General features: G+C 36.1%; 1 protein-coding gene across 1 annotated transcript in view; it reads right to left on the bottom strand.

Moving 5' to 3' along the window:
* The window catches only part of TPO (thyroid peroxidase), a 206,482-nt gene that overhangs the window by 115,360 nt on the left and 78,466 nt on the right, over positions 1–12,656 (bottom strand). The window contains exon 7 of the mRNA XM_027840445.1: positions 11,431–11,946. Within this exon, the coding sequence (XP_027696246.1) occupies positions 11,431–11,946 (516 nt within the window). The remainder of the gene's footprint in view (positions 1–11,430; positions 11,947–12,656) is intronic.

The raw sequence follows: 12,656 nt of genomic DNA, 5'->3' as shown, positions 1-12,656 counted from the left end.
CAATGTGGGAATTTATTTTACTGGACTATTCATGTTTGTGATAAAGGTTTTATTTATTTTTTTTAATTGCAGGGAAGCAGTGGAAGGGACAGATTACAAATGTATGCAAAACAAAAGAAATAAGCAAACATTTATTCAGCATCTACTAGGTTTCAGACACTATCGCGACAATACAAAAAAGTGAAAATAATCTTTGTTGTCATCGAGCTTATATTCTTTATGAGAAGCCATGTACATATATAAATACACAAAGAATAAATATAAGGCAGTTAATTACAATGTAGTTAGGGGAAAAGGACACTAGCAGTTGGGGGATCAGGAAAATTTTCATGTTGAATGTGGTAAAAGGGCTGAGTCTTGAAGGAAGTGACAAATTCTAAGAGGAGGAATTGAGAAGAAAATGAGTTCCAGGCAGGGTGCATCTCATCCATTACTGACATTAGGAATTGTCAGTGCAAAGATATGGAGATGAGAGGAGTGCTGTGTGTGAAGAACAGAGAGAAGGCTAGTTTTGCTGAACCATAGTATGTGGGAATTAGGAGTAATATATGTATCCATATATTGATGGTTTAACCATTGTCTTGTAGGATATCCTGGACAAATTCCAAATGGAAGATGGATTCCCAGCAGATGATGTTTTCCAGGTGTTCTGGTTTGTGGATGATATGGGATTTGTGCTAAGTACATTGAACACTGGAATACCATGGCTCCTCCTCTTTAAGATCAAAGATCACTCAAGAGAAATGAGACTTGGTGATCCTTCAGAAAAGAACAAGTGATTGAGGACTAAACTTTGCTTAAATTATGACACAAGTGGATGGCAGCCTATTGACTTAATCCCTTGATAGCTAAAAATCTTGGAGGAACATTACAAATAAATAATGAGCTGGGACCAGAATTGAACAGGTGGAAAGTAATAGGATGGATCTAATTTGGCAAACTATAGTTCTTTCTCTGACTTTCTGCCAAAAACACCATGTTTTCTTTCTTTCTTTTTTTTTAACATCATTCTCCTTGAGGTGTTGCTAAATGATTGAAAATCCTAAGACACAGCACTTTCAGAAGAATCATGATAACAGGGAAACCAAAGAGCAATGGAAAGATATGTGTTGGGTATAATTAAGCCATAGATTATTATCATGATGAATTACATGTAAGAAATGGCATAAAAGAAAGCCTCAAGGACATGTATGATCAGAGAAACAAGTAGGTCAGTGATGTAGCAACAGAGGAGATAATAATCAAATGGGAAATGTCTATCTATAGATAGCCCTGGTATCTGTGATTTCTTAAAAGCTCCAGAGGAGAGTCTTTAAAATATTGGGTAAGTCTTCTATTGGAAGATTATGGAAGGAATTGTGTAAAAGTCATATAGGATGGATGGGTTATGTGGATAGGTTGTGTTGTCTACTGGTGGAAAAAATACTGATTCTCATTGAGATCATGGGTGTAGTCAAACTTTTATTCAACTCCTTATGTGACAGTTATTTTTCTTATTCTTATCCCAGTAGAATCATCCCACTGCAGGTCTGCATATATAGCTAAAAAAGAAACAAACCAAAAAACCCATGGGGAGGAGAACAAATATTTATTTAAGTACCTACCATGTACTAGGGCTTTTCATGTAAGATCAACCAGTCAATAAACATTTATTAATCACTCACTATGTGCCAGGCAGTCACTGTACAAATCCCATCTCGGACATATAATGACTATGTAACCCCAGATTATTTAACTCTCAGACCTCCAAGCAACTTTGCAAGATTTTAATTTGCAGGGCAGGCACAGGTTTGCATTGGTAGAGTTCTCACCAGGTGTTCTTTAATATAATGAAATCAGCTGCCTGATCCAAATAAAACACTCTTTGTTCTAGATTTCCTGTAATTTACAATCTCCAGAAATTCCTTGCAAGTAGGGATTGTTTCATTTATTGTATTTGTAGCCTCAGGGCCTAGCACAGTGCCTGGACCATATGTGGTAGGTAATTAAGAAATATTTGCTTGTTTATTGATATCACAGAAAATTTTAGATTGTGGCATTGATTCTATTTTGTTTAGCACAACCCATCCAAATTTGGCCTTGTGCAGATATCCATACTCCTAACCCACCCTGATTCCCACCCTGCCCACCCCATAAGTCTAGTGGATTTCTCAAATCATAAGCCAGCTGCTGTGACTTTGTAATGCAGATGCTGCCTCACACAGGATGATGGGATACAATTTACAAGGGCAAATGTTTTGAGCTGCCCCTTAATCTCCCAATAATGTTAGTGTGTTTTTTTACATTCATAGCATGAACATTTTGGTTTTTAATATTCTCATTTGACACTTACTGGTTTCATCTCATTGAAATGGAAGGGAAACAGACAACCCATTTATATCTAGGACAATGAGCTCATGTTGAGATCAGGTGTAAACTTGGTTTGTGACAACTTTGCTATCTCTAGTCTACCAGGTATTTAACTTCCTATCCCAGAGGAGGGCAACCATGACAAAGGGAAGTCAGAGTGAATTTAGTATTACAGTTTTACATAGCACCACTAATCCCCAAAGTCAGCCATTTGCAAATAGACACCTAATGCTCTTTTAAATAATTACATTGTGTCTGGATTTCATCTTCCATGCTTGACCTTGACAGAGTTTGGAAAAAAGTATGTTTTACTCTTTTACTACTTTCTTCACCATCTAGTCTGAAATGTATGTTAGCCTATCTTGTTATTTTGCTAAAATAAAATAAAACTTGTTAAAAATAAAAATAAAATAAACTATTTTGTTAAGATATGCAAAAAAACCCCAAATTAATTACAGCTGAAAAGGATCTTAAACCTCATTTGAACACTGGATTTGGGTCAAAAGATGTGGCTTCCAATCCAATTTTGCTTCTTGCTACTCCTATGATCTTGGGCATTTATTTACTTCCATAGACTTCATTTCTTCATCTCTAAAATGAGGTTATTTAACTAGATGGGTTGTAAATTTTTTTCCTAATTTAGGCCTATAGTCACCTTACAATCATGTCATATATGATACATGTCACTTCAAAGTCAATCAAATCCAGTGGCTCTCTTTTACTTAATTCTGCTTTGGGACTGAGAGCAAATATAAAACCATCTATTTGGTAATTCCAAGCACTTTATAAACTGTTCCCCTCCTGCATTTCCAGTCTTTCTACATCTTTCTCCACATCTCAACCCCCATATTCTTTGATTCAGTGACATTGGCCTTCTTTCTGTTCCTCCTACAAGACATTCCAACCCAAGACTCCAGGTACTTTTCATTGGCTGTTCCCCCTATCTAGAATTCTCTCATTCTTCATCTCTGGCTCCTGGTTGCCTTGGTTTCCTCAAGTCCTAGTTATAATCCCACCTTCCTCAAGAACGCTTTTCTGATCCTTTTTATGTTGGTGACTTTGCTCTAATGAAATTTTCCAATTCATCCTCTATGTATCTTGTTTTTACGTATTTGTTTTCACATTGAATGTCACATTAGAGTGCTCCTTGAGAGCAGGAGCTGTCTTTTGACTTTCCTTGTAACCCCAGTGCTTAGCCCAATGCCTGGCACATAGTGAGTGATTAATAAATGTTTATTGACTGGTTGATCTTACATGAAAAGAACAAAAAAGTCATAGGTTCTAGAGATGGAAGGGACTTTTGACATCATCTGAAGTCATATAGTACTGCAAAAGAATGCTGAATTTGGAATTAGAGAATCAAATCTAAGATTTGAATCTCAGCTTTAGGACCTTGAGCAAGTCACTAAACCTCCATGCATCTCAGATGGTCATCTAGAAAATGGTTGGAGGTTGGACTAGGTGACTTCTAAGGTCCTTTCTAGATCTAAATATGTGCAACTATAATGTATTCCAAGCCCCTCATTTTTCTTTTTTTTTAAATAATTTATTTAAAACATTTTTCTTTGAAAATTTTGAATTCCAAATTCTCTCCCTCCTTCTCACCCCTCACTCATCCAATGAGAAGATAAGCAAATAATATCATATACATGTGAAATCACACAAAACACACTTGCACTTCTTATTTCCACTTCCCTATTTGAACCAATTCCAATGAGAATGAGGTTTGAGCATTGCCCACCACCTCCCCTGTTTTCCCTTCCCCTATAAAAGTTATTTTTGCATGCCTCTTTAATGTGTGACTCTTTACCCTTTTTCTAATGTATTTCTCTTTCTCACCCCTTCATTTTATTTTGAGATTATCCCTACATAATAGACTCATATTCATGTCCTTTGTCTATGTAGACAACTTCTAACTGCCCTAATAATGATCAGTTTTTTAGGAGTTAAATGTATCATCTTCCCATGTAGGAATGTAACCATTTTAACTTTGAGTCCCTTATGATTACTCTTGAATCTTTACCTTTTTTTGCTTCTCTTGAGTCTTCTATTTGAATGTCAAATTTTCTATCCAGTTCTGGTCTTTTCATCAGCAATGCTTGAAAATCCTCTATTTCATTAACTACCCATTTTTCCCCCGAAGGATTGTACTGTTTCTTTGGGTAAGTTATTCTTAGTTGTAATTCTAGTTCCTTTACCATCTAGAATATCATATTCTAAGCCCCCTGTTTCTTCAATGTGAAAAATCACTAAATTTTGTGTTAGTCTTGACTGTGACACCATGATATTTGAATTTTTTTTTTCTGGCTACCTGAATTGTTTTCTCATTAACTTGGGAGCTGTGGAATTTGGCTATTATATTCCTGGGAGTTTTCATTTTGGGCTCTCTTTCAGGAGGTGATTCATGGATTCTTTAAATTCTATTCTACTGTCTGCATCTAAGATATCAGGGTACATTTCCTTTATAATGTCTTTAAATATTATGTCTAGGCTTTTTTTTTTATCATGGCTTTCAGGTAGTTCAATGATTCTCAATCTAATTCTCAAGGAGTATCCTTGATCTATTTTTCCAGGTCAGTTATTTTTCTGATGATGTATTTCACATTTTCTACTATTTTTCATTCTTTTGACTTTATTTTTATTGTTTCTTGATGTCTCATGGAGGCTTTAACTTCCACTTGCCCAATTTTAATTTTTAAGGAATTATTTTCTTCAGTGAGCTTTTGTACCTCTTTTTTCATTGGACCAATTCTGCTTTTAAAGGAATTCTTTTCTTTAGTAAATGTTTGTGCTTCTTTTCGAATTGTGCCAATTCTGCTTTTAAAGGGCTTAAAAATTTTTTTTTCAGTATTTTTGTGCCTCTTTTGCCAAGTTGTTAATTCTCTTTTCATAATTTTCTTGCTTCACTCTCATTTCTTTTCTCAAATTTTCCTCTACCACTCTCTTTAACTCTTCCAGGAATTCTTGTTGAGATTGAGTCTAATTAGTGTTTTTCTTTGAGGCTTTGCTTGTAGCTGGTTTCATATTGTTGTCTTCTGAGTTCTTATCTTGGGTTTCCCTCCCACTACAGTACCTTTTTATGGTCAGGTTTTTTTTGTTGTTGTTTGTTTATTTTTCCAGCCCATTTCTTGACTTTGAACTTTAAGTTGGATTCTGCTTTGAGATTGGGAAGGCACTGTCCCAAGCTTCAAACTTCTTTGTGTTAATTTTTTCAGAGCTAGTTCTGGAAGTTTGCAAGTTTTTGATGTGTTTAAGGTGGTGTGATCACTGCTTTTCTGGTCTGGGCTTTGGTCTTAACCCAGGAAGGGTGCCTGCTCCCCTGAAGCCCAAGTATTAGTGCTCTTTTTGGCCCTTGAACTATGACCAGGATCCTTTCTCCCTTGTGACTTACAAGAAGCATTTCTTTCAACCTTGGAACTATGACCCAATCTGCTTATGGGCAATACAGTTGCCAATCAGCGCCAACTGTATCTGGAGCCAGCAAAGAGTTCCCTTGAATCTCTTTTTGAACAGTTGTGCAACCTCCTTTATGATTTCTGACTGAGGTCCTGAAGATACTGCTGCTGCTGTTGCTGCTACCACTGTTGCAGCTGCCTCCTAGACCCACTGCTGGTGCTACCATGCTGCACTCTGAGTCAGTGCCCACCCATCTCCTACTGACCTTTTAAGTTGTCTTAGGCTGGTAAAATATCTCACTCTGATCTCTTGTTGGCTCTGCCACTCAAAAATTTGATTTGAAGAGGTATTTTAAAGTTGTTTGGAGGGGAATGTTGGGAGAGTTCAACTGGGTTGCTGCCTGTACTCAGCCATCTTAGCTCTACCTGAGCCAGACCCTCATTTTTCAGTAAAGAAAAAAGAAAGGTAAAGTAACATGGCTAATAAATAACAGAACCAGGATTTAGATCCAAGTTCTCTGAATCTAAATCCAGATTTCTCTTCATGATCAGATATAATCTACCATACTCGAGTTATCTGCCAATGTGTAGAAGACATTATTTACTCTAGTCAATGAATAATCAAAAATTCCATAGAATCACAGACTTTTGTATCACAGAATTGAAAGATTATCTATTCTAATACTTATTTGCACAGAAACAACCTTTAGAAAATCCTGGGAAGTGATCATCTAACATTTAAATTATCCTGGTAATTCTTGTGAGGCAACATGGTATAGTGAAGAGAGTACTCAGTTAGGAGTCAATAACACCTGGGTTCCATTCCCAGCTCAGAATCTAAGTAACTGTGTGACCCTGGGTAAATCACTTGATCTCTCTAAGCCTCAGTTTCTTCATTTGTAAAGAGAGAATAATAAGAACACCTATCTCATAGGACTGTTGTGAGTGTCATATGTGATAACATATGTAAAAGCATATTGTAAACTTTAAAGCATTATAGAAATGTCATCTATTAATTAATTCTTCTGAAATTACTGAGAAGAATGTTGTAGCTCTGATGGTTTCCCTTGTTTGTTACAGTCATGGGTTATGATCGATGGACTCTAAGGCCCTTCCAGCACTGATGTTCTGTGATCAATGTGTCAATGTGGTCAATGATAAAGTCATGTGAAGTAATTGTTTTGCCCTCCTAAATAACAGGGTAGATTGACTACCAGTTAAGTAACTTACCCTGTTCTAAGGGCAGGGGGGAGGAAGAATAAAACATTTATTTCTCATTTTCTTTAGTTTAGAAAATGGTTGTCATATTAAAAATTGTTGTTGTTGTTCAGTCACGTCAGTCATGTCCAACTATTTGTGACCCTGTTTGGGGTTTTCTTGGCAAAATGCTGGAGTAGTTTGCCATTTCCTTCTCTAACTCATTTTACAAATGAGGAAACTGTAGTAAATAAGGTTAAGTGACTTGCCCAGGGTCACAAAACTAGTAAGTGTCTGAGGACAGATACAAGCTCAGGCCTTCTTGACTCCGGGCCTGGCACTCTATCCACTGCACCATCTACCAATTCTTATATTATTGAATTCAAATTTTTGAATATCCAGAGACCTTATCACAGCTCACTCTCTGTATAATCAAATATTTGTTTTGCCCACTAAGTATATGTGACATACAGAAAAGTGCAAGACACAATCTTTGTCTTCAAAGAACTTACAGTCTAGCTGGTGACAGAGAGCATAGGTAATACATACAAAATATAAATATCTATTTATGGTTCAATGAGTATTGAAAGAAAATTTTTGAAAAAAATTTCTGTTATTGACTGCCTTTGACTGAAAGGATATAAAGTATTAGCAAGAGTGGAGTGGAAAGATCTGGTATGAGTTCCATGTCTGTTACTAATCGAAGCTCCTCCCAAAACATAATCTACATGGCTTTAGGCGAGTCATTTAATCTCTCAGTTTTCTCATCTACAGAATTGGAAAAATTCCTGCCTCATCTTCCTAATAGGACTGTTGTGAGGATTGAGTGAAACCTTGTAAGCAAAGCACTTAGTGAAACTACAAAGCACTATATAAATATCTGTGATCATTTTTCTCCTAGTGGAATGTAAGCTTGTGAGGAAGTAGTTTCTTACTTGTTTTTGAATCCCAGTTTCTTGCAGAGGAAGTTCTTAGGTTTTTGTTAAATCAAATTGTCCTCATCATTATTGTTATTATTTGCCATTATTATTATTATTATTATTATTTGGGAATAAAGACTTTGTGTGACTTTTAGAGTTTTTGAGAGGCAGAGAAGCCCCATAGGACTAATATGTTTCCTATCTCAGGACAGAACCAAATACTCAAGGACCCCTTTTCCGGATAAAATATTCTATCTCTCACTTCTTTGCATTCTCACAAACCTTTCACCACTCCTGAAATACACTCGTCCCTTGTCCCTGGCTCTTAGAATCCTTAGCTTCCTTTAAAATTCAACTCAGGTGCCACTTCCTCTATGAAGTCCTTCCTAATCAGTCCATTAGTTAGTGTTCACTCTCTTCTTTATTTTTCTTGTACTAAAATTATTGATTATATGGTTTCCAATAGAATGTGAGATCCTGGTGGGTGAGATGAATGTAAACATTGTTTCCCTTGTCTCTTTATATCTCCAACATGCAACACAAGAACTTTCACATATACATATTTGTTGGATTAAATTGAATTCATGGTATGGTCGCAGAGGGAGTGAGGTTCTAGAAGAAAATTTTAGAACCAGAGACTCTAGGTTTCAATAATGATTCTGTGATTTCGAGTAAATTACTTCCTCTGTCTGAATCTCAGTTTCTTGATATTTAAATTGGACTAGATAACCATAATGTCCATTCTAGTTATGAATATGTAATTCTGTGATTGTTCTGGGAAACTTAAGATAAATATTTTAAAGCACTTACTGTGTACCATCTGGACTAGCCAGGGATGGTAGAGATCCTCTAGTCCAACTCCTTTATTCCATAGGACTCCCCAAAGAACTTTGGCATATGATAATGTAGTCTGGTCATCCTATATCTCTTTGATAGTGGGCTATCAAAGTATACTAGTATGCTTTGATACTATCACTGTTAATTCTATGAGGTCAAAGTCCTGGTCCATGTCAACTTTATATCAATGCAGAGCCTAGCATAGAGCTCTGCACACAATAGATATTTAATAAATATTTTTGAATTAAAAATCACTGTAGAAGAATTCTCTTTGAGTCAGAATAAAATTTAGAGAAATGGCACTTGACCTGGTCTTTCAATAATAATAGCTCACATTTATGTAGCACTTTGAAGTATGAAAAACCAATATGATTTAGTGGATAGAGTGCTATACACGAAGTCTGGAAGACTTGGGTTCAAATCCTATCTTGGAAGCAATAATGAATGGAATATGCTATCCATGACAGAAAAGTGATATATTTGGTAGTAAAATGAAACATGTTTTTTTTTAAATAGCAATTGGAGGAATATGTTTTTGCTTGACTATGTATATTTGTTACAAGAAATTTATTTTTTATCTTTTTTTCTTCAGTTGGGTGGGGGGCAGAAAATATATTTCTATTAATTTATTTTAAAAATAGAGGAGGAGGTGTGCCAGACATAAAATATTGTACTTACTTTCAGATGAGGTCACTATATAATGCTACAAATCTGGGTGATCAAAAGAATGGAGTTGCCCTTGTCAGAAAGAGGGAAGTTATGAAGAGGGGAGGGTTTAGAGGGAAAGTTAATATCACATTTTCCTAAAGATTCAAATATAATGGTAAAATGTTAGGAAAAGGACACATTAACTACAAAATTTGCCAAGAGAAAATGTGATTGTGAAATGATAAATTAGCAGCTAAAGAATATAAACAGAATATGATGTAGAAAATAGCTAAAGGAAGAAAAAGGCCTGAAATATTAATAACAACAAGCTTTTATATGTAGGAGGGGAAAGAAACAAAAAAAAAAGCTTTGGCTTTTTCACATTTGTGAATGTGAAATACTGTTCTAATATTTGCATGTGGTTAAAATCAGGCTCATAGACTGTTAGAGCTATAAGGGATTTTAGGGATTATCTAGTTTTGAAAATCACAACCCAAAGCCTACATTTTCATATCACATTTAAATATTTAAAATCTATATGACTCTTTCCCAAGTTCCTTCAGTACTTTCATATCTGGGGTTCTGAAATCAATTAGATATGACTTTGGACAAATTACCAGACCTCTCTAAAACTCAGTTTCCTCATTTGTAAAATGTGATAATTGAACTAAAGGACTTTTAAAACCCTATCCAATTCCAAAAAGACTAGTGTTCTAGATTTGCTAATTTATTTACTCCAGGCAATATTACTACACATATTACTCACATAGTAACAACTAACAAGTATAATAATTTTAGGTTTTAGGTATATTAGGTACTTTCTTATACATTAGCTTATTGGATTCTCATAATATCCCTTTGAAATAGGAAGTATAACCAATATTATCCTGATTTTATAGGTGAGGAAACCTTTTTGCAGGTTAAGAAATAAAGGTTAATTGCTTATGTGGCAAATATAGGAATCCAAACTAAGGCTCCAAAGTGCATGCTTTTTCCAATACAATACTGCATCACTGATTCAGCCCAATTACCCTAAGTGTCAGCAGGAGGCTCAATCCTTAATATGTAATATAATCCTTTTTGTAAAAATAAATAATCACATTCAACCAAGGCTCTATTCTATAGGCCTGTTTCCAAAGGGTCATCATCTATATTGGGTGAATGATTGGATCATTTCAAAAGATATAATATCAGTTTATTTAAATATCTGGATGAATACATTATAAGTATTAGAGCTAACTGAGGAAACCCATTGCTCCTTCTGGAACAATTAACCTCTAGTCCATTACTCTGAGGATAGAGGTAGACATTAAGTCTATCTTAGGCACCTCAGGTCACTAATAAGAGGTAACATGTCTGGTTAGTCTTAGAAAACTTGGTGTGGAAAGTTCATTATTTTGATCCTTTTTATTAAGAATGAAAAGGAAAGCAAAAATATCCTTTCAAATTGACACTTAGAGGGGGAAAGGTTGGAATTACTTAGCATAAAAGAGGACCCACCAGGGAAAGGATAAATACATTGACAGAAAGTACTATCAAACATTGCCCTCAGTTACCTGAGTGACAGTTCTGGGGTTCAAATAGGAAAAATGAGGAAGACTGGTAGATGATAAATATTCAGAGGATCATTAAGAAATTGTTATTTTTAGTACATAATAGCCCCTCATTTATTGTTGTGACTTTAATTCAGTGTTAAGGTCTCTTGCATGAAAAGTCTTAAAAAATGAGGCAGCTTGAATCATAGAATACTAGTACTAGAACTTAGGGAACTTTGATGTCCTCTCATTTTATGGATAAGAGAACTGAGTCCCAAATAATGTAAATGACACAGTATCATAGAATTTAAACTGTAAGAGACCTTAGAACTCATCCAGTCCATTCCAGGGCCACATGATCTCTTCTTGCCCAAGGTCTCAACACTTGATGCTATCTAGTGGCAGAAATAGATATTGAATACTTCTTCTTGTCTTCTCCCTCCTTGCAAAAATAAACCCAAAGCTCTTCAAATGAAGACGGTAACTGCAAAGGAGTGACAGAAGAAAAGTATAGATAGGGTCATAAACTCAGTGGATTGAGTGACATACCTGGTGCAGGGCCCCCACAATCTTCCGGGCCTCTTGGTAAATGGTTTCAGAACTCCAGTGGGCATTCAGTATCTTTAGGTTTTTGGCCAGGCGATTGTGTTCTCTCAGCCAAAGGGTGTGCATGGCAGCCAGGGAGATTACCTCACTGGCCCTGCTGTCCCCGGCCAAAAAGCACTCTATTCTTTCAGACTCCTCTGTGTTTAGAGCTTGTGCACAGGGTGAAGGGACTTGCGTCACAAAAGGCAAATACTCTCTGCCTCCATCTTCATAGAGTGTATTGACTTGAAGCAGCCCTTCCTCGCTAGTCAAATTCCTCAGCTTCTGTTCTATAGCTGGTGTGCTGCTATAAACAGTGGAAGCATCAAGGAAGGATGTTAAACTATTCATTTGTTGCCTTGGATTTGATTTGGACAGATTTCCAAAGAGACTTCCTTGATCCCCAGTGCCACAGGCTGGAGAGGAACGGTAGAAAGGCAGGCATTCCATTCCCTTTGATAATGTTTCATTGGCAGAAAGCTGCATGAAAGAATGGATATGCAACTGTGATTACAATTTCCTGGATGCATCTGAATTTGAAGGAAGATAAAAGGCAGTATAGTGTAATGGGAAGTATACAAGATCTGGAATCTAAGCACCCTAGTTCTTCTGTGAGACTTTGAGCAAGCCACCTACCAGGGGAACTCGGTTTCTTTATTCAGAAAATAGGGGCTAGACTGGAGAATGTCTTACATCCCTTTCAGATCTAAATTATACAATACTATTTACTACTTTTTAGGTGTTCCTCTCTATCACCTATCCCCTTTGTTAGTCTCTATCCTCATCCATCTCCTTAACTTGTACTACTACTGTTATCTCTTCAGTCTTATTTCATTCTAATATTTTTCACATACTACATCAGACTATTAAAATTTTTCCCAATTTCATTCCTCACTCTTCATTTTCTCTTCTTTTGTGTAGGCTGTCCTCTCTACTGGTAAAATATTCCTTTTTTTATCTTCTGCTGAAATTCATCTCTTCCTTTAGCTCAGGTAAAGCCTTTCCTGATTCTCTCTTCACATTCCCAGACACAGCTAAAAGTGAGCTTTCCCTTCTAGAACACTTGTCTGGATCTCTCTTTTGCTCCTATAACTATACAATGAGAGGTTTATATCTGGAAGGGATCTTAGAGGCAATAAGAGTCCTATCCCCATGCTTTATAGATCTGAAGGTCACACAGATAATTTGAG

This window comes from Vombatus ursinus, unplaced genomic scaffold, assembly GCF_900497805.2.
Source record: "Vombatus ursinus unplaced genomic scaffold, bare-nosed wombat genome assembly UNPS02014841.1, whole genome shotgun sequence".
Lineage (NCBI taxonomy): Eukaryota > Metazoa > Chordata > Mammalia > Diprotodontia > Vombatidae > Vombatus > Vombatus ursinus.
This window is presented reverse-complemented; position numbering and strand designations above follow the sequence as displayed.